We start from the raw sequence: 24,182 nt of genomic DNA, 5'->3' as shown, positions 1-24,182 counted from the left end.
CTGGTCTTGAACTCACAGAGATCAGCCTGTCTCTGCCTCCCATAGGGCTGGGGTTACAGCTGTCATTAGTGGTAAAAGGCTGTGGGTGAACCACTGAGCCCTCGGACCGAGTCAAGAGCTGACAAGAGAACTCAGTACTTCTTGCAGGGAGAAGACGGGCGCAGCATGCACAGTTTCCTCTGGTAAAGGGGGGATTGTTAGAAGGGAAAAATCCATGGTGACGCGGTTCTTCCTGGCTGACTGGCAGCTCTCCTCCTCTGCAGCACTGCGCAGGACACAAGCGGAGTGCCTCCGGAGCAGCTTGTCCGTCTACACACGGAGGCATGTCGGGGTCAAGGGAAAAGTTCAACACATCATGACAGAACCAGACTGAGGCGGCCAAGTCTCAACACAAGCGTGTGCAAAGGTAACCGTGTCAACGCCAGTCACAGCATCTGTGACCGGGTCACAAACCTGACGCTGAGGTTGAGGAAGGGCATTCTGGGAACGAGGGACACTTCTCTAAATGGCTCAACTGTTTATTGGTTGAAAGCTTTCTTATAACTTGAAGTAACTTAGGGACACAGAGCCCCAAAAGGTCCCAGCCTCCCAGGGCTCCAGGTCACTACCAACCTTCATCTTTTCCTACATCGTTCCAAATAGCTGAGGCCTCAGTAATGGAAAATAGAGTAGAGGAAAGATTTAGTAGGAAGAGGGAGGCGTGTTAGAGGCGGGCACAGCCACGAGGGTGGGTCGGCCATGCTCAGAACTGCTAGGATCAACCCATCTGCTTTTGGCCTGACCTATCCATAGGAAGCCAGGATCAGCTGCTCCCTCCTGAGTTACTGCAAACACTGCCTGGATGTGAGACCCTGGAAATAGGATCAGAGTTTCAGGGGACGCCATGACAGAGCCTTGCCTGGCACACAGAAGGCTCTGGCTTTCAGTCACCAGCGGCACACTGACATATCACAATGAGGACAAAGGAATGCAAGGGTCTGAGCCACAATCCTAGGAAAAGCTATCACCGTCTACAGCATTGACTGGGTGTTTAAAAACAACCCCCAAAGCCGGGCGTGGTGGCACACACCTTTAATGCCAGCACTCGGGAGGCAGAGGCAGGTGGATCACTGTGAGTTTGAGGCCAGCCTGGTCTACAGAGCAAGTCCTGGACAGCCAAGGCTACACAGAGAAACCCGGTCTCGAAAAACCAAAAAACCAAAAAAAGAAGAAAAAAATATAAATAAAAACAACCCCCTGAAGGTCACGCGTAATAAACACCAGACTGAGAAGCAGGTCACTGTGGCTGCACCCGTGAGCTGTAACAAACACTGTTCTAAGTCAGTCACCTTTTCCAGGGAGTTGCTCTTGTCAGGGTTCCTCTCTGGGAGGCTGCTGCCCGAGTCCGTGCTGACGAGAGAGCCTCTTGAGTCAGCATTTCTCACGCTGTTGATGTTGGGGGTCGAGGCTGTATATGGAGAAGCTACATGGAAATTAAAGCAAGACCAAGTTTTGGTTAGATGGCACAAAATAAAGGAAAGGACTGAGTCTTAGGAGGAATTGTTTTGTAGACATTTTTTAAAAACTAAGAACATAGCTTGAGAGTTATATTCAATTATTTCACCTTTAAAAATTATTTTAATTGTATGCGTGCATGTGTTTGCCTGCACGTATGTACACAGCCTGTGTATGTGTGCAGTGTCTGTGGAGGCCGGCGGGTGCCAGAGGCCCTGGAGCTGGAGTTACTGATGGCTGTGAGCTTCCATTTGTACAAAACATTGTTAATTCACTTACTATACAGCGGGTATGCGGAGCTGCTCCAGGGAATTTCCAGGAGGTGCAATGGGATATTTAAACAGTGTAAGGACCCACAGTGATACCTGGCACTGGCCAGAAACTACGTCTCAAAGAGGACCGTGCTATGTTTTCTTCTGCTGATGTCATGTCTTGGCATTTTGGTACTTTGTTATGGTAAAAGGCAAGTTCTAGACAATAGTGTGGAAAACAGTGAACAATTTGATTCCAAACTAAGTATCCACCAAGTATGAACAACTCACTAATAATAGCCTGAAGTCACTAAAAAATAAGATTAAAGTACTTTTCCTTAGGTTTATGCATATTTTTTGAAAGACCTACGAGGCTGCAGGGATATAAGTATTGTTTGTTTTTAAGGCGTGAATAAACAGATCTGTAAACAGACAAGTAAATTCTGAAAAATGGTGTTACTAGTTTTGACTTGGAGGTACCACCAAAAACTATGACAGTTAGATCCACCCTTAATCTATAACCTGAAAATAGTTGGCAATGTCTGCTGTTCAAGAGGAAGGAAGGAAATCTCACTTGGAAACGAAAGTTTGACATGTCTGAAACAACAGTGTTTGAAGGTGGAAGCCGCCTCCACCTCTGAACTATGGAGAGTTTCTTAGGGTAACTGGCTTCCTGCTTAGGTGAGATTAAACAAACTACACCCTAAAACTGACTCTTTGGACCTGGCACCCTGTGAACCAACAGACCTTCAGCAGAGACCAGGCTTTGCAGATGTCGCTGGACGGGGCCCCAGGCGCCACGCTCCGCAGCTGTGTGAGCACTGTGCTGCAGACCCGAGCCCAAAGCACTGCTACTGTGAACCCACAGCCTGCCATGGCAGTCTCAGTAGGAAAACGGGCTCACTCGGGCTGGGACACTTCTCCATAGGATGGATGATGGACGGATGGATGGCAGACAGAACAAGTCACCTCTGTGTTTTAAGTCTCTCAGCTGTCACACTTTTAAATTTCATGGCTAATGGCCTGAGTTCATCACCTCTTGGGCAACCATTTTGATGATTGCAGATGTATGATACACATGTAAATCCTCCCTCCATATTATTTACTGTAAAGTCCATACAAGTGTGTGTGACTCCAGCACTGCAGACCAGCACAAAAATGGGTGAAAAACTTTATGAAGAAGCGATAACACCTTTCATAAAGGGAGAGAAAAGAGCTGTGCTATGTCACGTAATTCTCCTAAAATAATCATAGCTCACAGTGGAGCCAGGACGTGGAACTCAGGTGAAAGGGGTCAAGAAAGGGACGCTACGCCTACCATTCTCAGATTTTTAAACCCAATTCCACACTGCAGTCCTAATTTAAGGCAAAGAGGTGCAAGTGTAGGGACGCAAAACCACTGTACCTATTTTGTTCTCAGAATGTGTGTGTGTTTGTGTCCTCACTGGGGTAATGACTTTATTTTTTAAAATTTCTAAGTAAAACTATTTTATTTCTGTACATTTAATTATTAATATTAATACTTTAATATTATTTTATTACTACCCATAAGTTAATACAGTGAGATGTTTCATAATGTCACTTTCAGAGGGAACAACTTCAACAATTATTATTTTTCATGTGTTTGGCTGTTTTGCCTGCTTGGATGCCCACCTGCCCACCGAGGCCAGAAGAGGGCGTCAGATCCCCTGGAACTAAAGTTAGAGACGGCGGTGGGTGCTGGGCATGGAACCCAGGTCCTCTGCACGAGCAGCAAGTGCTCCTAACCACTGAGCTACCTCTGACACCCTCACACAGCATATGAATAAAATAAAGTTTGGTTCATCTCTCTCCCAAACATGGAGTGGGCGGGAGGGGGACCCTGAATCTAAGAGGGCCTGTCCTCTGAAACAGAAGGAATCTCAGGACGCCTTTCACCCAGGAGCCAGCTCTGGGCGCTCTCATCTGTGCGCTCTGACCACGTTTGCAGGGCTTGTTCTGAGGATGCTGGGCACCGTGGCTTCCTCACACTTGCCTGGAAGGATGAACTCAGCACCAGCCACCCAGGGGCTCCTTGCCCACACCCCAACCTGGGGAACCCGGCTCCCAGTGGCGCGTCCCTGGAGCAACACAGATGAGGCGGCTGTGCTTCCGCAAAAGTGGGTTTGGGTCAGGAAACTCCGTAAGGATGAAGAGACTAGGTCAGCACAGAGCCCCTTCATGACTGCAGTGTATGCACAGTAGGACGGGTCCCTCCCACATTCAAACCGCAACACTGAACTCTGAGCAAGAGAGAATCAAACGAGCCCACCCGTCACTGTGGTGGGGTCGCTTCTGGGAAATCTGCAGTGTTTCCCTGCGGCACTCTGAGGGCGCAGAGCGCTAAGGGCTCCAAACACGCTGGAACGCTGGCAGACTCATCTATTTGGCACAACCAAGCACGGATTACATAGCACAACCGAGCTAGCTGTAACGGAGACAGCACACACTTCCGTGGCGACCACACGCTCCATCAGCCTGTCCTTCCTGTCAGTGATAGTGTAGAGAGGATGGACAGGGTGCAGGAGTGAGACACCCCACAGCAGCAACCAGGTAGCAGGGGGCCCAGACGAAACCCCACCCATCTGAGCTAAGCTAGCGCTGCAAGCTCTGCGGGCACACCCTCTAAATGTTGTGCCTCCCCGCTCCCTGCAGCGGCTTCCTGTCTGTACAGAGCAGGACAGGACCATGAGTGCAGGCCCCGGAAGAGGCGTCCCGCAGCAGTCAGCAATTTGCTTTATGTCAGGAGCTTTATGGCCATTACAACACTCATGCACACGCACACACACACACTACACACACACACACATGCTCGTGCACGCACACACGCACACACACTGCACACACATGTGCACGCACACAAACGCATGCAGGCGCACACGCACGCACACTGCATGTTATATATATGATACATAAAGGGGGAATGTAGCCATGGAAACCATGTGTAAGAACAAAAAAGCCTCGTGACTAGCACTGCCGCAGGGTAAATCTAGACGCTGCCATGGGCTTTCCAGTGTCACGGTCTAGTCTCACTTCCCTGTCTCTGTAGCACTGATGCTTTAACAACAGAGAGAGTAACACCGTAGACTCAGGAGGACGGTTTGGTCCTGTAACTAGGTAGACGGAGGCATGTCCCTTCGTGACCCATGCACTTGCAACATGAATGAGCACTAGCCGAGGCAGAATGCTTCGTATTCAAAGTGTGGTTAGCAGAGGGGGCAGAGGCAGGGCTAGCCTCTGAAGCTCTGTTACAGCCCTGACTGTGCCTGTGCGTGCATGGTCTGACTGCGCCTGTGCATGCATGGTGTGACTGTGCCTGTGTGTGCAGGGTGTGACTGGGCCTGTGTGTGCAGGGTGTGACTGCATCTGTGTGCATGCGTGCATAACCATTCGCATCCTCATCTTTATAAAGCTGTGGCCTAATTTTAGTGAGGGTATAAATAGGTGCACTTTCTCACAGGCCGACTTCTCTATTTGAGTCTTGAGTTATGCCACCTGTTTTCCCTCCCATGGGGCTGTTTTTCATACAGAGCATGGAAGAAAGGTACAGATGATTTCTAATAACAGATTTTTTTTTTAGGATGGAATTCCAGCCACAAACTGTTACCTCCTTCAGAATTGTGTCACACCCCATCTGGGTCACCAGCACCACAGCAAACAAATCCTCCACTCAGCCTGATACCTGCAGATTGCCTGCTTCTAAAAGCACAATGAAGATCTGAAACCATCGGAATAAGCACTGAACACGAGGTGACACAGCCGCGTGTCAGTGCAACACGAGGTGACACAGCTGCATGTCGGTGTAACCATGTTTCGGATTCACGAGAATCCTGGTTACAGCAGCTGAGAGAGATTTCAGCATTGAGACACTGCACCAGAACATCCAGGGCAGACGCTCCCCCGTCCTAATCCGGCGCTGATGACTTGTGAGAGTAAAGACAGTATGAATGACACGGGACAAGGCCATTACCGATGCCAGAGATGGCGCCCAAGAGGTCTCTGTGCAGGCTGTGGTCAAGTGTGTTTCCCTTCTGTGGAGTCATGAGTGGGTTCCCGGCCGGCGCAGCAAGAGGTTCGTCCTTTGCAATCTGTGGAAGGGGAGGGGCAGAGTGAAGGAAGGACACGTAACAGCCGTCACGTCCAGCATCTGGAGTGGGTAGGCAGACGCGCAGGACATACAGAGGTGGAGGTGACAGAGAAAGCTGCCGGTCCCACCCAGGTCGGCCCTCTTGCCCCGGCCGCACACCCACTTCCTACCCTCCCTGCAGAGGCTTTCTATTTCTTTCTCTTTCTTTCTTTCATTCTTCCTTTTTTTTTTTTTCAAGACAGGGTTTCTCTGTGTAGCTGTGGCTGTCCTGGACTCACTTTGTAGACCAGGCTGGCCTCGAACTCACAGCGATCCAGGCGCCTCTGCCTCCCAAGTGCTGGGGATTAAAGGCGTGCGCCACCACGCCCAGGTTTCTATTTCTAACTGCAGGAACAGGCTGTACTGTCCTTGTAAGAAGCATCAGCTACGGCCCCTGGATGCTCAGGCGGGATGCTCTGTCAGGGGAGCAACTATTCATTTAAAGTTATGTCAAGAAGGTGTTCATTTTCCTCAGCATCAGAACAGGTCATGTGCTGTCCTGAACTACTCCGCTTAGAGGAGCGTGTGGAGTTAGAGGAGGCACACACGAAAGGCACAGCATGGCGTCGGATCAGTGAGCGAGGCTGCGGACGATGAGGTTTACACCATTTGAAATAGAAAAACAAATGCTACCAACCTGCATTCGCCTAGAACAGTACTTAAGGGGGACAGTAGTGTAAGCAACGGGCAGTGTGGGCTGGAGATGGCTCAGGGGTTACCAGCCCTGGCTGTTCTCCTGGGGGACCTGGTCCCTGGTTTGATTCTCAGCACCCACATGATGGCTCATGACCACCTGTCACTCTGGTTCCAGAGGATCCAAAGCCCTCTTCCGGCTTCCATGGGCACTGCACACATGTGGTGCACGGACATACATGTAAACAACACACCTAAATACACAACACAGAAAACTCCCCGAGTACACGCCACTATGACATCTGCTCATGGTGGAGAGTGTAAGGGCATGTCTGCTGAAATCGACAGTGATGTCTGCTGAAATCATCAGCAGACTGAGCTTTTGTGGACAGGCAAAGAGCTCGGGAAAGAAAGAATAAGTTTTGGTTTATGACATACTTAGAAGTGGGCTGAGGAGACGGTAAGTGCTCCATGAGCAAGCACAGCGACCTTAGTTCAGACACCTAACAACCTGGGCATGGAGGAGTCACCTGTAACCCAGCACTGGGCATGGGAGGGGACAGGGAAATCATAGAGCTCACCAGGAAGTGGTCTATTTAGTCAGTGAGAGACCTGTTCCTCACCCCACAAAAAATACGGTAGAGACTGACCGAAGAGGATGCTGACCTCTGTCCTCTGTCTACACCACACCCACATGCATTCACACATGCATACAAACATAAGCACACACATGCACTCGCATATGCACACACACAAAACTCACGTACACATATGTACTCATACATGCATGTGGACACACATGCATGAACACACACGCACACATATGCACTCACACATACACATACACATACTATGTGAGCACTTGCTTATCATTACATATTAATAAGGAAAAAGCCTTTTGCAAATGTATTATGACAAGAAATTGGATGTTAATGCTTTGAGAATGTTGAATTCTAGGCTGACTACAAGAATCTTCATTTTATTTGTTTTATTTTGCCTGTGTTGCCCTGTGTTCCTCGCCCTGAAATCACTAACTTGCAGTCTAGTGAAGAGAAACAGGCGCTCTAAGAGGCGGCTTTGCAGAGGATGGGCATCGGGTCGCAGGCAGAACTGAGCAGTAAGGAACACAGGTTAGCACCACACCATTTTTTGTTCCTTAACCCTCATTCCTTGTTTTGAGACAGAGCCTCATGTAGCCCAGGCTAGCCTTGAACTTGCAATCCTCCTGCTACCTTCTGAGTGCTGGGATAGCAGGCATGTGCCACCATGGTCATTTTGTGGAACCGATGGAACTAGGCTATTAATAGAGCCAGGGTTGACGTTTGTAATTTCCCAAGACTGGATGGGCAGCCCCGTGGTGAGGACAATAGCCTGTCTTCCAGAGGATCCACTGGCAGCTCAGAGCTGCCTGTAACTCCAGCTCTAGGGGACCTGATGCCCTATGTGGGCTTCTACAGACGCTGTATGCACTCAGCACACATACACGTGGGCAACACACACATGGCACACATGCATGTGGGCAACACGCACATGGCACACATACATGTGGGCAACACGCACATGGCACACATATATGTGGGCAACACATAAACATAAAATAGGATTAAATAATCTTAAAAATTTTTAAAGAAGACATGTAATTTCCCCAGGAGACTATGTGGTAAGATGTTAGCAGAATAAGGGGAAGGATGTTGTGGGTGGAGCAGTGTGTACCCGGGGCCCTTTCCACGTACAAATAAGATGTCAGTGAAGAGGGGGGCATACCGCGTGGGCGCTAAAGTCAGCCACTTGAGTGTTTACAAGAAAAAGAAAGGGGTGGGCTCCCAAGACAGACCGCCATGTGCAGACAGAGGCAAAGTGGAATGACCACCATGATCTGTCGCGGTTGCCAGAAGAGAGGGATCCCTGACCCCACCCCCTACAACCCCTAACCCCCACACACACCCCTGCAGCCCCAGAGACGCCTTGGCTTTGCACTCTGCACGTAAGGGAATAAAATCCCACTGTTCTAAGTCACAGGGTCTGAAGCCCTCTGTTAGTGCAGCCGAGCACACTGCAGGGGTGTGGTCATGCCCAGAGGACGCTGCACGGGTGCGGTCACAACCATGCTCACGTACACTGCCTGCGTTCACAGGGAAGGGCGACACATCCCTCACGTTGATCCGCTGGACGTTTTCAATAAGCAGACCAAACAGAGGCAGGTAGAGAGTGGCTATCCTCGCCTGGTGACTCTGGAAAAAGAGACAGAGGGTAAGTGTGCTCCCTGGCCGAGCTGTGGTGGCCAAGTACATTACACCGGCTATTGCTTTAATTTGGACTCTTCCTGTAAGAAAAGTTTCAGCTCTGTTAACAGGATTTGTTTAATCAGGTATTTCCCAGACCACGTGAAGTGAAGGGAATGCACCGCCCGCCCTCCCCTCCTTCCGCTGCTGCTCACCCTCGAGGCGTATCTGTCGTCAAAGGAATGCTTGATCAGCAGGTTCTTGAGCATGCTGATGGCCACGGCTCGCACCTCCCGGCACTCCTGCAGCGCGGTGCCCACCTCCCTCAGCAGCAGGCCCACCAAGAAGTGGTTCCTGCAGAATTCGTCCGTTAAGGAGTAGTCAAGCTGGAGATCTGGAAAGAAGCAGACGCACTCAGGAGGGTGCAGCGCTGCCTGAGCCTGGCGAGACTGTCCGTGTCTCCACTCAGCCCACCCCGTCCGTGTGTGCCTCACACAGGAAAATGGCAGATTCTGCAGCCTACTCCTTAACACACATAATTCTCACAGGGAAACAAAACAGATGCAAATAGTTACCCTGAATTCTGAGAGTGGAACTGGTTTTAGCATCAATTTTTAGAATATACAATAGAAATCATATTAAGATACGTTATTGGCAATTTTTTAAAATGAAGTAATTGTACTAACATAACTATAGACCAATTTGATAAAACTACACCATTAAAGAAAGAATTAATACATAAGATTTACTAAAATGCCATTTACTTCCTGAGTTCAGCTATCTGCTCCCTGGCTATCAATGCCTGTCACAGCCCCAGTAAAAGTCGATGCATTTTAAATGATACATCAATGCATAACCTATTTATTCTGCTCTCATTGGGCAAGTAAGTTATTTTTTTCAGCCTTTTCTAAAATGTTCCTCTTAACCTAAAACTGAAATGCACAGAGCAGAAAGCCAGCAACTCGTCAGCAAGCTGCATGGTGAAGCTGAGAGCTTGTTCATCTTCTGCAAAGAGAAGGGCAGACATGGACCTCCTGGAAGAGGGGCAGAAATAGTCACACAGCACCAAAGTGCAGGAAGCACAAAGCAGGCTGAGTCGGACACTGACACCATCATCCAGGAAGTCCTATGGACTCCATCATCCAGGAAGTCCCACAGACCCCACCACCATCCAGGAAGTCCCATGGACTCCACCATCATCCAGGAAGTCCTATGGACTCCATCATCCAGTTAGTCCCACAGACTCCACCATCATCTAGGAAGTCCCACAGACTCCACCATCATGCAGGAAGTCCTATGGACTCCATTATCCAGGAAGTCCCATGGACTCCATCATCCAGGAAGTCCTACAGACTCCTCCATCATCCAGGAAGTCCTATGGACTCCATCATCCAGGAAGTCCCACAGACTCCTCCATCATCCAGGAAGTCCTATTGTCTCCATCATCCAGGAAGTCCCACAGACTCCACCATCATCCAGGAAGTCCCACGGACTCCACCATCATCCAGGAAATCCCACGGATTCCTCCTTTGACTTTCAAAGCCTCTCTGCAGGTCCTGTAGCCTCCCCAGCACACTGACAAAAACCCCCATGGAGCAGTCAGTACAACAGCGGGCCGCCCGTTTCTCCAAAGTGACCATGTTCGGCTGCTTGTTTAACTCTAAGCCCGGCGCTCCCTGCATCTCCTAGGGACGAGAACGACCCGGCCAACAAACGGATGCGCGGTGGTGTCAGTGATGCTGCAGCTCCTGAGCTCAAGTCTCCTCAGACTTGGAGGGTTCAGAGCGGTCCATGGGGACACAGCATGCACACACAAAACACTTATGAAAAAGCCACGTGCGCTAAGCTCCTGTTGCCTCCGCAGACAAGAGCTGTTGGAGTGGTGGGATGTGATTTGGGGGTGGTGGTTGGGGGCGGCGATGGGAAGCAGGGCTTTGTTTGTTCGGCTTCTTAAAACAGAAGCGGAGAGCCTCTAAGGCATCCCAGGAGGGCATCTTAGCTCCGTGGAAACAGTTTCACCCAATCATCAGAAATGTAAAACCTGACCAGATACGTGGAGACGCTTGAATGAACAGCACAGGAAGTAGCTGAGCGAGCACTTGCATCCCTTTTTTTTTAAGTGGAGAAAAATGCCAGAGCAAGCCTCTGCCCCACACCTACCTACAGGAGGGTCATTTGACTCCACAGTTGGTGAAAGAAAAGCTAATTTACAAGAGGGGAAAGCAAAACAAAAACAAATGCAGTAAATAAACAGATTTCTGTCATTTAAGTAAAATGTTAAAATGAAAAACAGTCGTGATGTTTATTTCTGATGAGCCTAGAAAAACTTCAGATCTCCCTGTCATCTGTAGGCTTGCTGAAAAGCCAGTCCCTACATAAGGTTTTATCAATGATTTTGGAAAAGTAAATCTCTCTCTCTCTCTCTCTCTCTCTCTCTCTCTCTCTCTCTCTCTCTCTCTCTCTCTCACACACACACACACACACACACACACACCCCTCATTCATGAATGAAAGCAACGTTTGGGTAACACTTGGATCACTACTTTTCTTACTTAAAATGCTATGGTTCTCCTCGTGAGAAAATGAACCCAGGCAGCAATAGGTTACCTTGGTATCTCTGAATCCTGCCTTTCCCAAATGGCATCGGCAAGTTCAAAGGAATATAGTGTTCATGGTTGCACACCACACGGAGAAACTCAAACTTGTATTCAAACAGAGTCTGCAGGGAGAGATGTTTAGACATGAAACCCTTGCTGGCTACTGCATCTGGGATCCTCAGACCTGTGTTCAGTGCTGGCTCATGGGGAGCAGGCGCTTGGTGCTTTACAGCTGTTGGACGGCTGTGGGGATTTGTGTGAACACACATCACTAACTAATGCCTTCTGCAGACTTTAGGGCATTTATTATTTATCTCTCTCTACATCCATTTCAAATAGCTTATAATTACACAGACTTAGTATAATTTAAATAAAATTAGTAATATGGAAGGGAATGAAGAAAGATAATTCTATCAGAAGGGTTACATGGTTACAAGGTCTCGGTAAATCATCAACACCACACAGGCTTTTGTTTTGTTTTGTTTGTTTGTTTGTGTTTTTGAGACAGGGTTTCTATGTGTAGCCTTGGCTGTCCTTGCCTCTGCCTCCCTGAGTGCTGAGATTAAAGGTGTGTGTCACCACGTTGGCTGGCTTTTGTTTTTAAAGTTTTATTTATTTATTATTATGTAGACAGTGTTCTGCCTGTGTGTACACCTGCAGGCCAGAAGAGGGCACCAGATCTCATTACAGATGAATTGTGAGCCACCACATGTTGTTGGGAATTGATCTCAGGACCTCTGGAAGAACCTCTGAGCCATCTCTCTAGGTCCTGGATTTTGGTTTTTTTATTGTTAAGTTATCTCAGGTGTTCAAGAGAAAAAAATCAACTGAGGTATGCCCATTCAGGGAGACTCAACTCCTAAAATCTCACATTTACTCATACAAATAAGCGCTGATATCTGCGAGGAAAACGAAGTATGTGAGGAACGAAAAGAAAATTCTAAGGAGAACCGAGAGGCAGGTGGGCTTCTCGATGTGAACAGGCGAGCTAGATGCGGGGATGGTGCCTGGCAGCCATAGGCCAGCGGGACGCAGGGATGGTGCCCGGCAGCCACGCACCTTGGGGTCTCCAGGAGCGAAGCAGCTGATGTAGTTGTTGATCTGCTTGAAGACAAAGCCCCTGTCCATGAAGGTGAAGCATCGCTGTGGAAAGCAAGGCGAGAGCCGTTAGTTCAGATCCAGGCTTTGCGGGACCCTGGGCGCCAGCACGCAACCGCTGCTATTAGGGTATCCTCTGACGTCAACACACGTCCTCGCTGTTGCCCTTCTTAAAGAGCTCAGACCCCACGGTGGACGCCTTCACCCCCTGGTGTCCCTACCTTGATGAACACAGCCAGGCTATGATTGGCATTCTTAGAAGCTTCCGGGTTATCTCGGAATTTCTGCGTGATGTGTGGCATCACCATGTTCACCACGGTCTCCACAGCATGATGGTAGGAGGCCGGAAATCTCTGGTTTCGCAGTAACTGAATGGGATTCAGAGCAAGAGTTTATGATGTTTTAAGTTGTAACACTTAGGGGTGGGGTTATCTCAGCTCCAAGTCCATAAAACATAAACAAACAAACAAACAGAGTTCTAAACTCGGCTTAAGTTGGATACGGTGGGTTACATGCTTCTTAATGCAGTTTCCATACACTATTTTATCAATACTTTTGGAAATGGAAATCTCACAAGAAAAAAAACCTTAACCCAATTTAAAAAATCAAATTATAACACAACATTTCAATTAGTATGATAAAGTGCTTATACACGTTAAATATCTGGACCTGCTTTACATGACAAAGAGAATCCTGGTAGTTGTTTCGAGTGAGGACAGAAACTCTGACCCCAGAGCTTAGGTGGGAGAAAGACGGCAGCCTGTGCCCTTTGACCATGCCAGGCATTTCTCAGACACTTCTTTTTATAGTCTTTATTCGAAACGTAAAAGGCAAATTTATTGTGTGTGAAGTGTGCGTGTGGAGGTCAGAGGGCAATTAGGAAGAGGTTTTCTCTCCTCCCACCACATGGACACCAGGTTGAACTCAGGTCACCAGGCTTGGTGTGGAGGCTTTTACCCACTGAGACGTCGTGCCGGCCCTCCTCAGAGATGACTCAGCTAAAGCCCCAAGTGCTCAAACTGCACACGAATGCACACACACACACATACACATACACACACACACTCTCGCACATGTACACATGCACACACATGCACGTACACAGGCACGCACACACATGCATGCATGTGCGCACACACAGGCACGCACGCACACAGCCAGCTTAACGGTCACGGCAGCCTTCTGCTTGCAGGTCACTTCACGCGATGGTCTCTCTTCTCATTAACACAAGCAGGGAAAGTCCCGACTCCCGAGTGATTGGCTGACTCATCACCACACTTCTACACGCCAGGCGCCTGCACCACACACTCCTGGTTCCTTCCCATGCAGTCCCGTGTGATCTCTGTGTTATAGGGTGAAAACCACAGGTAAATGGGACTCAAATGAGTCCCATCCAGGTCTACCAGGAGCCTTCTGGCAGGTGAGAGCACCCTGCTTCATCCCGACTTTACAGATGGAGGGAGGAGGGCGCTGCACCAAGATCGTGTCCACAAGAGCGGAGCACCCCGATTTACAAACAAGAAAGCCGATGCTGAGAAGCTCAGTAAAACGTCCTAATTATCCTGACAGCCCTCTTTTCTTCCCTGCTTTGGTAACTGGGCCCCTTTGAGGAGCAGGAGCAGTGGCTGCCCAGCTAAGCTGGACTGTATTTCCCAGTCTAACAGAGTGATGTGGGTCACGTGACCAAGATCTGTCTAACGGGCTCCACAAAGTGACACGTGCCTCACACGCCATGCTCACGGGAACAGGTGCCTTACACGTCATGTTCATGGGAACAGGTGCCTCACACGTCATGCTCATGGGAACAGGTGCCTCACACGTCATGTTCATGGGAACAGGTGCCTCACACACTATGCTCACAGGAACAGGTGTCTCACATGTCATGCTCACGGGAACAGGTGCCTCACACGACATGTTCATGGGAACAGGTGCCTCACACGTCATGCTCATGGGAACAGGTGCCTCACACGTCATGTTCATGGGAACAGGTGCCTCACACGTCATGTTCATGGGAACAGGTGCCTCACACGTCATGCTCACGGGAACAGGTGCCTCACACATCATGCTCACGGGAACAGGTGCCTCACACACCATGCTCACAGGAACAGGTGCCTCACAGGTCATGTTCACGGGAACAGGTGCCTCACACGTCATGCTCATGGGAACAGGTGCCTCACAGGTCATGTTCACGGGAACAGGTGCCTCACACGTCATGCTCATGGGAACAGGTGCCTCACACACCATGCTCACGGGAACAGGTGCCTCACACACCATGCTCATGGCGGAAGCAGATCGCATTCCTGTTCTTTTCTTTCCTACGTCTGGAATGTCCCTGCAGCATGGGGAGAGAGTAACCCCCTGGGATGCATAGCCAGACGGGAGCCGAGTCGCCGCATGGCCCTGGGGACAAGCTGTCCACTCCACACTGCCTATCTATGCATGATTTTCCAAAAAAAGAGAATCAAGTTTCTGTCGCGTTTGAGCCACTGTCATTTTGCCCTGGTAAGGAACCACCAGGATGCCACCAAGCAGGTGTGTCATGTTCAGTGCGGCATGTTACACACTCAACACCAGCACTTGCTATGAAAACGTGAAGTACTTGCCCTTTAAGACTAACAGCAAGAACACTTTCCTAAACACACGCGGACGCAAGGACGCAGTGAGGCAGGATCGGGTCATAAGAATTCGAGTTCAACCAACTCTCGGTAACAGAAGAGCTCTGAACTGTTAAGCAGATTTTGTTTATTAAGTACAACCAATCACCCCACCCTGGGACGGCGGGGCTAAGAGGTGGGACTCAGCTTCCAGAACCCACACAGAAGCCAGGACAGCTAACGACCTAAGAAGTGGGCTCAGGGAAAGTCCCAGGCAAGGCTGCGGGAGCTGGGCTGACTCAGCAGCTACAAAACCGGGAAAAATGGATGAAGAACCTCATCCTGAATGGACAGCACGCAGCCTATTAATCAACATATTGCTGAACAGGGAATTAAGTAAGGAAGGGAATAAGAGCTACATTATACAACACTGTGGGGTAACAACCGGCCAACCCTAGAATTCAGGAAGTCTGCTCAACAAATACCACAGGTGGTAGTTTTGCTTTTAAAGAATACACACTGCACGGAAAACAAACAAACAAACACAAGTAAGTTTGAGAATTAAAAAAAAAACAAAAACAAACAAGCAACCCCCCTCACCAAAATCCAAGAAGCACATTAGCTAAACGCACAGACTCTATTTACAATTCTGACTCAGCAGAGCCAACTGGAAAATGACATTTTGGGGACACCTGGAGCTGAATATAGCTCATGTGTTAGACGCTAACAGAGACTGGCTGCTAATTCTGTCTCAGAGTCCTGTAAAGAGCCTCACCCACGAGAGGACAGAGCGAGGCTGAGGGTGGGAGCAGCCGCTGAGAGCGGCAACACTGTAGCAGGCCGCTCACACTGAACCACTGTAACATGAAACCCATCGCGCAGTGCTCTCTGAGGGTCTCAGAAGACCCCTACATGAGTTTTATTTTTACAGTGTTCATGAGTGGTGTCAACCCACCAGGACGCTGTGACCGTCACCCAGGGGCCTTTGGAGGCTGCAGGACACCCTCTTCCTGGTGGTGACCAACAGCTATGGTAAAGAACTCTAATTTGACAATAAAACAAACTGAGGCCTTTTTAATGCAATAAAATACACATTTGGAGGCAATAAAAGCAATAAAGACTTCTGTAATTAGATGCTTTTATGCAGATCACCATAAACTGAACTGAAAGGAAAAATATATCTAGGACAATGGGCTGGGCTGCCGGAGTATACAGGAACAGCTCTGCGGAGAGCCCTGAGGCATAGGCTTCTGGGCACGCAAACCCTCACTCCTTGTCACAGTCTGGTGTCAGGTCTCATGTTATCACTTCTGCAGTGTCCCCACTGGCCTGGACACGGCCACCTGCTGCCCTAACGGATGTTGCCTGTAAGGGGCCCCATGTCCAGTGCCTGTGGTCCCAGACTCTTCTAGCTCATGTACTGTGCACCCTGCCCACGCCCTGCTGTGAGTGTGGTAACTCTGCCATCCTGAGTGGGGCTCTCCTGAAAACGCAGAAGCCTTGCTGTCACCCCTCCCCCCACCCCCGCCGTGGGCACCGCAGTTAAACCAGGGTTTCACACAGATCTCCTGTAGCTGGAATTACGGTTGTGAGCTATATGAGGCGAATTGAGCCAGGGTCCTCTGTGAGAGCTGTAAATGCTCTTAGCCACCACAGAGCCATCTCTCCAGCCCCAGACTTCGTATTTTGAGTCTCGCTTTTGCTTTGTAGCCCACGCGAGACTCGAACACACGACCACTCTCCCCTGACCTCCCCAGGGCTGGATGACAGGCACACACTGACGCCATTTAGTCAGTTATGATGGCTGAGCAGACCTGCACACCCTGGGACCAGCCCGCTTCCCTCAGCTCCGCCCCTCTAGCCTTCAGCACTCTGTTTTCTCTCCCTGTGGTTTTTTTCCTTCCCTAAAATGTCTTAAGCATAAATGAACTCATCCGTGCAATCTTTTGGGTCTGAATTTTACTTCGATACTTCTGAGAGAGAGAGTCGCCCATATTTCTGCAAAAGTAAGTATTTTGTTCCTTGTTATCGTTAAGCGGTGTCCCATTAGGCGGAGTCACCAACAATCTGCCTCTCCATTTCCCACCTGACGGGCATTCGGGTTGCCTCCAGGTTTTGTGAATAAAGCCTCTCTGCACACTGATGCACAGGTCTTTGTGTGGACACACGCTTTCATTTTCTTTCAGGAAATCCCGAGAAGGGAATGGCTGGGTTGAATCAATGTTCTGTCTTAACATTTCTTCTTCACTGCTCGCACTATTCCCGTCGCTGGGCGTGACCCGCAGCCTCTGCCTGGGACCCATCCTTCCTCTGGTGGGGCTGTTGGCGTCCTTCAAGGTCCAGCTAAAGCTCATCGCCACCGCCACCTTCGCCTCCTGCTTGGCTCGCACACACAGCTTCCTACACCCTGTTGTCACTGTCCCAGCCGAATAGCTCCTTTCTCCAACATACATGGCTGCAGGTGGACGGTGTGTCTTTAGTCCTCTTATGTTTTCTTCTGTGTTCTATACGTAAGAAACTACTGAAAACACCCGAGGGGCGGAAGCACGGGTGGCGATTCTCAGCCTGCCGGGGTAGAGGAGGCCAGTCTTCTTAAGCCTATGCTTACTGAGCTTTTTAAATAAAAGTTCTTGCCTTGCTCAGCAATTGCACCTACGACACACATCCTACCACTGTGGTTTCCTCGCTCCTTTCTTAAGCACAGACACCTGTGGGATACCAGGACTCAGCACGGCACAGCGTGGGAGGAAGGAAGTGGAAAGCCAAGTGGTAGGGAATTACAGTTACTAAACATAAGCGATAGAAAAAGTTCCCAAAGCTGTTGCCCACAAAAGCAGAGCCAGAGGAGCCTCCCAGCAGGCCATGCTGCCGTGTGCACTCCGACTCCCTCAAAAGTGTTTCCTTGTAAACCCCAAGCACCTGCCTCCCACATAGTGCGCCACAAGCTGCAGGCCATCAGCTGGAGCTTCGTTCTGATGGCAGCTCCCACACTCAGGGATGATGGGCCAGGGACTGGAAGGTGGACACTTCTCCACCGTCAGCCACATTAATTAATTATTCCACAGCAGTAGGCGTGGGCAGAGTTACCCAGCTACCATTGGGAACGTACACAGATGCACACACTCCATCCCCACAGTAACAAAGTCTACAACTGAAAGATACCAAAATGAATTCAGAGTATTTAGGATAAGAGAACATAAAAACACAAGAGGATTTGACCCAACTTTGGGAAAGAAATCATGAATGGTAAAAGATCTTGTAACCTAAATTCTGTGTGTGTGCGCACGTGCTTGTGTGCAGGTGTGTTTGCCTGTGTGTCTGTTTGCACGTCTAAGTGTGTGTATATGTGTGTGTGCACATATGTGTAGGTGTGCTTGCCTGTGTGTTTGAGTATGTGTGTGAGCCGTGTGTGTATTAGCATGTGTGTGCAGGTGTGCTTGCCTGTATGCATGGAGGCCAGAGGGTGATGTCAGGATGCTTTTCGTCAGCTGTTTCTCCACCTTATTGTTTGGAGACAGGGTCTCTTACTAAACTGCGCCGCCAGGTGAAGAGGTAGCCTGTGGGGAGCAGGCTGTCACCTCTGGCACAAGCCAGGCAGGGCTTAAATAGAAGACGTGGATGTTTTAAAGTGCCGGGAGGGGCCCCCAAATCTTTCCTCAAGCCAATTACACGGCGGCTCCACATTCTGCTTTTGGAAGCCAGAACTCTTATAGGCACAGCTGCACAGAGATTTTAAAAAAGATTTCTAAAAACCCTCTTCTAAACACTGCTTTAGGACTAAGATACAATTAAGGAAAAGACTATACAATTCCACAGATAGACCGTTTCTTAGAGCGGAGGTGTGGGGAGCCTGCCCTAAGGCTGCAAAGGGCGGAGCACCTGCAAGTAGCAGCTTGCTCTAGCAGTTCTTGGCTCCATGAAGCCACATGATCTGGATTATTCCAAGGGTCTGTCTGGTCTAACACCATCTCTGCGATAAAGAGGGGGAGCTGGCACCCCTCAGGTCACTGCCACCCCTGCAGTGCTATGCTTTACTTAGCATCAAGAAGACACAGACCACTAAATTCCTTTCTTAATTTCCTAATGCTTGGAGTGTCCATTCCCTTCTTGACCACCTCTCAGGTGGCCTTTGCCACAGTCCTAAGCAGGGAGGGGGCATCTGCAGTTCCCTGATGACAAGGCATTGGCTCCCCCGTGTCCCACCCCTCACATCTGTGCCCTCCTCTCTTGGTGGTTATTATGAGGTGGCCACCAGGCTACATGTACGTGGCTCCACCTAAACTCCTTTATATTTGCAACACTGAAAGGTTATTTGCTGAGCAAACAGATCCACTTAGATGAGGTTTTCCTCCCTAAGTGCCTGCTCATGCACTGTCGCCCCCCCTCTCTCTGGTGTGTGCTGTAGTATGGACATGGAGGTCAAGGGTCAACCTCAGATGTGCCTGGCTCCCCATGGCTCTGGGGATCTTGAACTCAGGTCTCCACGTTTCCATAGCGAGCACCTTACCCTCTGAGTCATCACCTCAGTCGGGTTATATTTGGAGACAAGGCCTTTAGGGTAGAGACTAACGTGATGTCATCAGGGTGAGCATTAATCCAGTGTGGCAGGTGCCATCACAGGACATAACTCTTTGCAGAAGAAGCAACTACTATAAGCAGAGAAGAGGCCTCAGGGAGGCGAACCCCACAGGAACTTTGACCTCACACTTCCAGCTTCTTAACTCTGAGAAAACGGGTGTCATCTGTCTAATCCAGCGGCACTCCATGGTGGGAACAATGGAAAACCAAACTAGGATATAATCCTGTTGTAGTCATGACATATTTAACTAAAAGATATAATCCAAAGTATGTGTAAAAGGCGCACATTTGGCTGCACAGGGCCCAGGAGACAATCTGGTTGATTCTTCCTAGGCAGGCTGATTTGGCACGAATTTAGGGGGTACAGTGTGAACGCCACCCTTGCTCCATCTGGCATCTCCCTATGAACTAAAAATCAAAACCTTTAAGTTGGAATGAAAAAGGAAAAACAAACAAACAAACAAACAAGGAGACCAACTGGCCAGGACCAATCCCTGCCGTCTAGCCTCAGTTTCCTTATGTAAGAAAATAGAGTCCCTCACAGGACCTCTGTGAAGCAGAGATACGCTACCAACAAACTAACACGTGAGACAAGCCTGCCCCAGTGCACAGGAAACACAGACAGGTGCGAGATATCAATGCAGTGGGATCACGTACCTTGACTTTGTTATTTTCTATCAAATGCTGAGCCATGGACTTTATCAGCACATCAAAGAAAAACCAAGAGTACTAAAAGAAAGACACAAAAACAAGGCTTCGTTACAAAGACATCGCCTCTCCTAGGCTGACAACACTAGCATCGAGAACCAGGTGTAGCCCGTGAAACACACTGGGCCCTTTGGCAGGTTCTCACCAGGTCCAAGAGGTGTGAGGAAGGCTGAGGAGGCACGGCTGGATGTTCCTGCCTTCCTTCTGCCAACTTCTCACTGAAGGACACGGCCTACATCACCTTTATGGGTGTTCTCCACTGACTTCAGCACTGCGACAACTCTCTCTTTACAGCCCTCGTCTGCAACCCAGCTGCAAAACTCAGACCCGGAGAACCAACTCTGATCGCTTGACTTTAGCGGTGCTGGTGGCAGTTATCACAAAGGCGCCCAATCAGGCCTAGGGGATTATGCTGTGCAGGTTGCATCTCTTTTCATTCATATATATATATGTGTGTGTATATATATGTGTGTGTGTGTATATATACACACACACACATATATAATATACTCCCCCTTGAGAGAGCGTCTCATTTAGCTTATGCTGATCGCCGACTTGTCACATAAAGAAGGATGGCCTTAAACTATCTCCCAAATTCTGGATTCACGGGTGTGAGCCACCTATTTTTATTAATTGCTTTCAAAAATAGTTAATAGTTAATTAGCAAAAAATAAAAAAAAATTTTTTTCCAGATAGAGTTCACACTGCCCAGGCTGGTCACAAAGCTGTGCATGCAATTGTTTATTTTGAAAGAGCAGTGCCCCCCACGGGCTCAGACGTAAACCCTTGGTCTCTGCTGTGGCGCTGTTGTGCTGTTTGGGAGGCTGTGGGAGCTTCAGGGGGTGTGGCCTCGCTGGAGGACTTACGCCACTGGCTGGGAGCTTTGAGGGCTCACAGCCTCGCTCCACTTCCACGGGTCTCTCTCCCCACCTGCCTCATGTTTGCGGCTAAAGATGTGGTCACTTGGATTGCCATCCTAGTTGCCTCCTGCCATGCGCCTGCCTCTCCCACTGTCCTGTCATGTACCCTAACCATCTGGATCAGTGAGCCAGGACACCCTTCCTTCATTAAGCTGCCTCTGGTCAACAGCAACAGAAGAGTAACTAACAGAATCCTGGGTAGCTGGGACCACAGCACGCGAAACCATGGCTAGCTCTCCATTTACTTAACCCCAACATGAAAATTATATACATCGTTAGGGCAGCATGTAATGCTCTGACATACTTCAACTCAGGTTAAATGCATCCATCTTAAATATCTTCATTTCTTTGCAGCGACAACTTCCGAAATTCTGTATCTCCTTCCCCCTCTTCCCCCTCACTCATCAGTTATTTGTTGTTGTTTTGGGGGATGAGACCTGGAGCCTCACACCCGCCAGACAAGCACAGTGCTACCGAGCCCATCCCCAGCCCTTGGAGGTCAGTTCCAAAGCTGAAGAGCCAGGCCTGCTGCCCAGATGTTACCTTAAGAAGTTTGTTGCTGGTCAGGAAGTCGGCAGAAGGCTTGAGGATGGTGGTCATGGATTTGGTCAGCTCCTCATGCACCGTCTTATATTCAGACGCAATGTACGGCTCAGCCTTATAGGCAAACTTTGGAAAGAAAGAGAAGGGGCTTCACTGGGCTGGCCTTTCCCGCCAGGGCAGCAAGCTTGTGCGGCTTCCGAGAATGGAGGTGAGGGCTGAGGTGCACATCCAAGGCGGGAGAAGGGATGAAGACGGAGGTGGGAAAGAAGGGTGACAGAAAGGGGGCGTCTAGGGTGTCTCCGGGGAACCCGTCCAAGACGTGACAACCACATGAGTCAGTTCAGAGCTCATCTAGCGAGGGCACAACTCATCTGTCACAGGCCCTTCTAGGGACGCGTTACAGGACTCAGTAACAGATCCCGGAGAACGAACTTTTAGTTGTCAAAGTATCACAAAGCCACATCCGCATGTAGGAGGAGGAGCGACTGCTTAGAGCAGTGTTTGCCAGTATGCTACGTGTCCGAATGACACCCCACGCCACTCCACATGGCCTTTCCATTTGATTGTGGCCACAGTGAACCTTCCAGTACCAAAAGCAGCAGGGATGCTGGGGATGTAGGTGGTTTGAAAGGGAATGTGAAGATTGCTGATGCCTAAGAGGTCTACCCGAGGTCAATACACCACGTCTATTTCCCTTGTCTAAGTAAGTGAAGGACAGCTGCCTCTTCCAGCTCCTGCTTCTTCAGGTACAAGCCTTGGCGGCGGGGACTGAAGAGATGGCACAGGTATAAAATTCCAAACACGCCCCTAATTAACAAGGCTTGTTAGAAAGAAGACGTTGGAAGGAAACTTGGAGAGCCACAGCTGAAAATGATCGGAGCAGCTCGACTTATTTACATGTTTGTTTTACATACCTTAACATATGACCTCAAGTGGCTGTCCAATCCTTCCTCGTGGCACTGGGCAACCACATGAATAATGACCCTACACGCCACAGGGGTGAACAAAGCAATGAGTCGTGACATGGAAATGGGGACATTTCGTTATCTTCACAGCAGCAGCAGAACAAGGATGATGCTACTGGAACTTAGCAAACACACAGACAAGGAGTCAGATGTGGTGCCTATGCGTGAGATTAAAAGACATGGCTCCAGCATAGTGCTCAGTACATACTAGCATCCCAGTGTGGATGGATTAAAGGGAAGAAGAGTATGTATGTATCCACCCATTCATCTATCCATCCACCCATCCATGTATCATCCATCCACCCATCCATCCATCCATTCACCCATCCATCATCCACCCATCCATCCATCCATCCACCATCCACCCATGTATCCACCATCCATCCATTATCCACCCATCATCCACTCATGCATCTACTTTTCTATCCACCCACCCATCCATCCATTCACCCATCCATCCATCCATCTACCATCCACCCATCCATGCATCATCCACCCATGCATCTATTTTTCTATCCACCCACCCATCCATCCATCCCTATATCTATCCACATACCCATCCATCCATCCACACACCCATCCATCCATCTACACACCCATCCATCCATCCATCCATCCATCCATCCATCCATCCACACACCCATCCATCCATCCACACACTCATCCATCCATCCACACATCCATCCATTCATCCATCCATCCATCCATCCACACACCCATCCATCCATCCATCCAACCACACACCCATCCAACCACACACCCATCCATCCATCCATCCATCCATCCATCCATCCATCCATCCACACACCCATCCAACCACACACCCATCCATCCATCCATCCATCCATCCATCCATCCATCCATCCATCCACACATCCATCCATCCATCCATCCATCCATCCACACACCCATCCATCCATCCACACACCCATCCATCCATCCATCCATCCATCCACACACCCATCCATCCATCCATCCATCCACACACCCATCCATCCATCCATCCACACACCCATCCATCCATCCATCCATCCACACACCCATCCATCCATCCATCCATCCATCCACACACCCATCCATCCATCCACACATCCATCCATCCATCCATCCATCCATCCATCCATCCATCCATCCATCCACACACCCGTCCATCCATCCATCTATCCATTCATCCACACACTCATCCATCTACCATCCATTCATCCACTCATCCACCAACACATCCATCCATCATCCATCCACCATCCACCCATCATCTATCCATCCATCTACCCACCCATCCACTATTCATCCGTCCACCCACCCCATGCCTTACCGAGTCACATTAACTGCAACCTCCTCCTGGGTGGCTCTGGTGAGGACTCGGAACAGCTGGTTTAAAATGGTTGGCAGGAAGGCAATCATCACATGGCCTTCCATTGCATGCAGACTCTAC

The 24,182-nt window shown here is 49.4% G+C and overlaps 1 protein-coding gene across 29 annotated transcripts in view; it reads right to left on the bottom strand.

Annotated features, from left to right (window-relative positions):
- Positions 1–24,182, bottom strand: part of DOCK9 (dedicator of cytokinesis 9) — a 262,679-nt gene that overhangs the window by 54,222 nt on the left and 184,275 nt on the right. For 19 of the 29 annotated variants that reach the window (XM_084767085.1, XM_084767065.1, XM_084767073.1 and 16 more), the window contains exons 24-34: positions 24,063–24,178; positions 22,697–22,766; positions 21,783–21,908; positions 20,269–20,340; positions 12,661–12,807; positions 12,401–12,484; positions 11,352–11,463; positions 8,960–9,138; positions 8,640–8,753; positions 5,734–5,851; positions 1,329–1,462 (exon numbers count right to left, since the gene is read on the bottom strand). In XM_084767085.1, the coding sequence (XP_084623211.1) occupies positions 1,329–1,462; positions 5,734–5,851; positions 8,640–8,753; positions 8,960–9,138; positions 11,352–11,463; positions 12,401–12,484; positions 12,661–12,807; positions 20,269–20,340; positions 21,783–21,908; positions 22,697–22,766; positions 24,063–24,178 (1,272 nt within the window). Of the gene's footprint in view, positions 1–1,328; positions 1,463–5,733; positions 5,852–8,639; positions 8,754–8,959; positions 9,139–10,904; positions 10,947–11,351; positions 11,464–12,400; positions 12,485–12,660; positions 12,808–20,268; positions 20,341–21,782; positions 21,909–22,696; positions 22,767–24,062; positions 24,179–24,182 lie in introns of all 29 variants that reach the window. The other 10 variants (XM_084767070.1, XM_084767059.1, XM_084767084.1 and 7 more) reach the window with 1 other exon arrangement.

The sequence above is a fragment of the Acomys minous genome, assembly GCF_964271855.1.
Source record: "Acomys minous genome assembly, chromosome: 18".
Classification (NCBI taxonomy): Eukaryota; Metazoa; Chordata; class Mammalia; order Rodentia; family Muridae; genus Acomys; species Acomys minous.
Note: the sequence above shows the minus strand (reverse complement) of the source record. Positions and strands in the feature narration are given on the sequence as shown.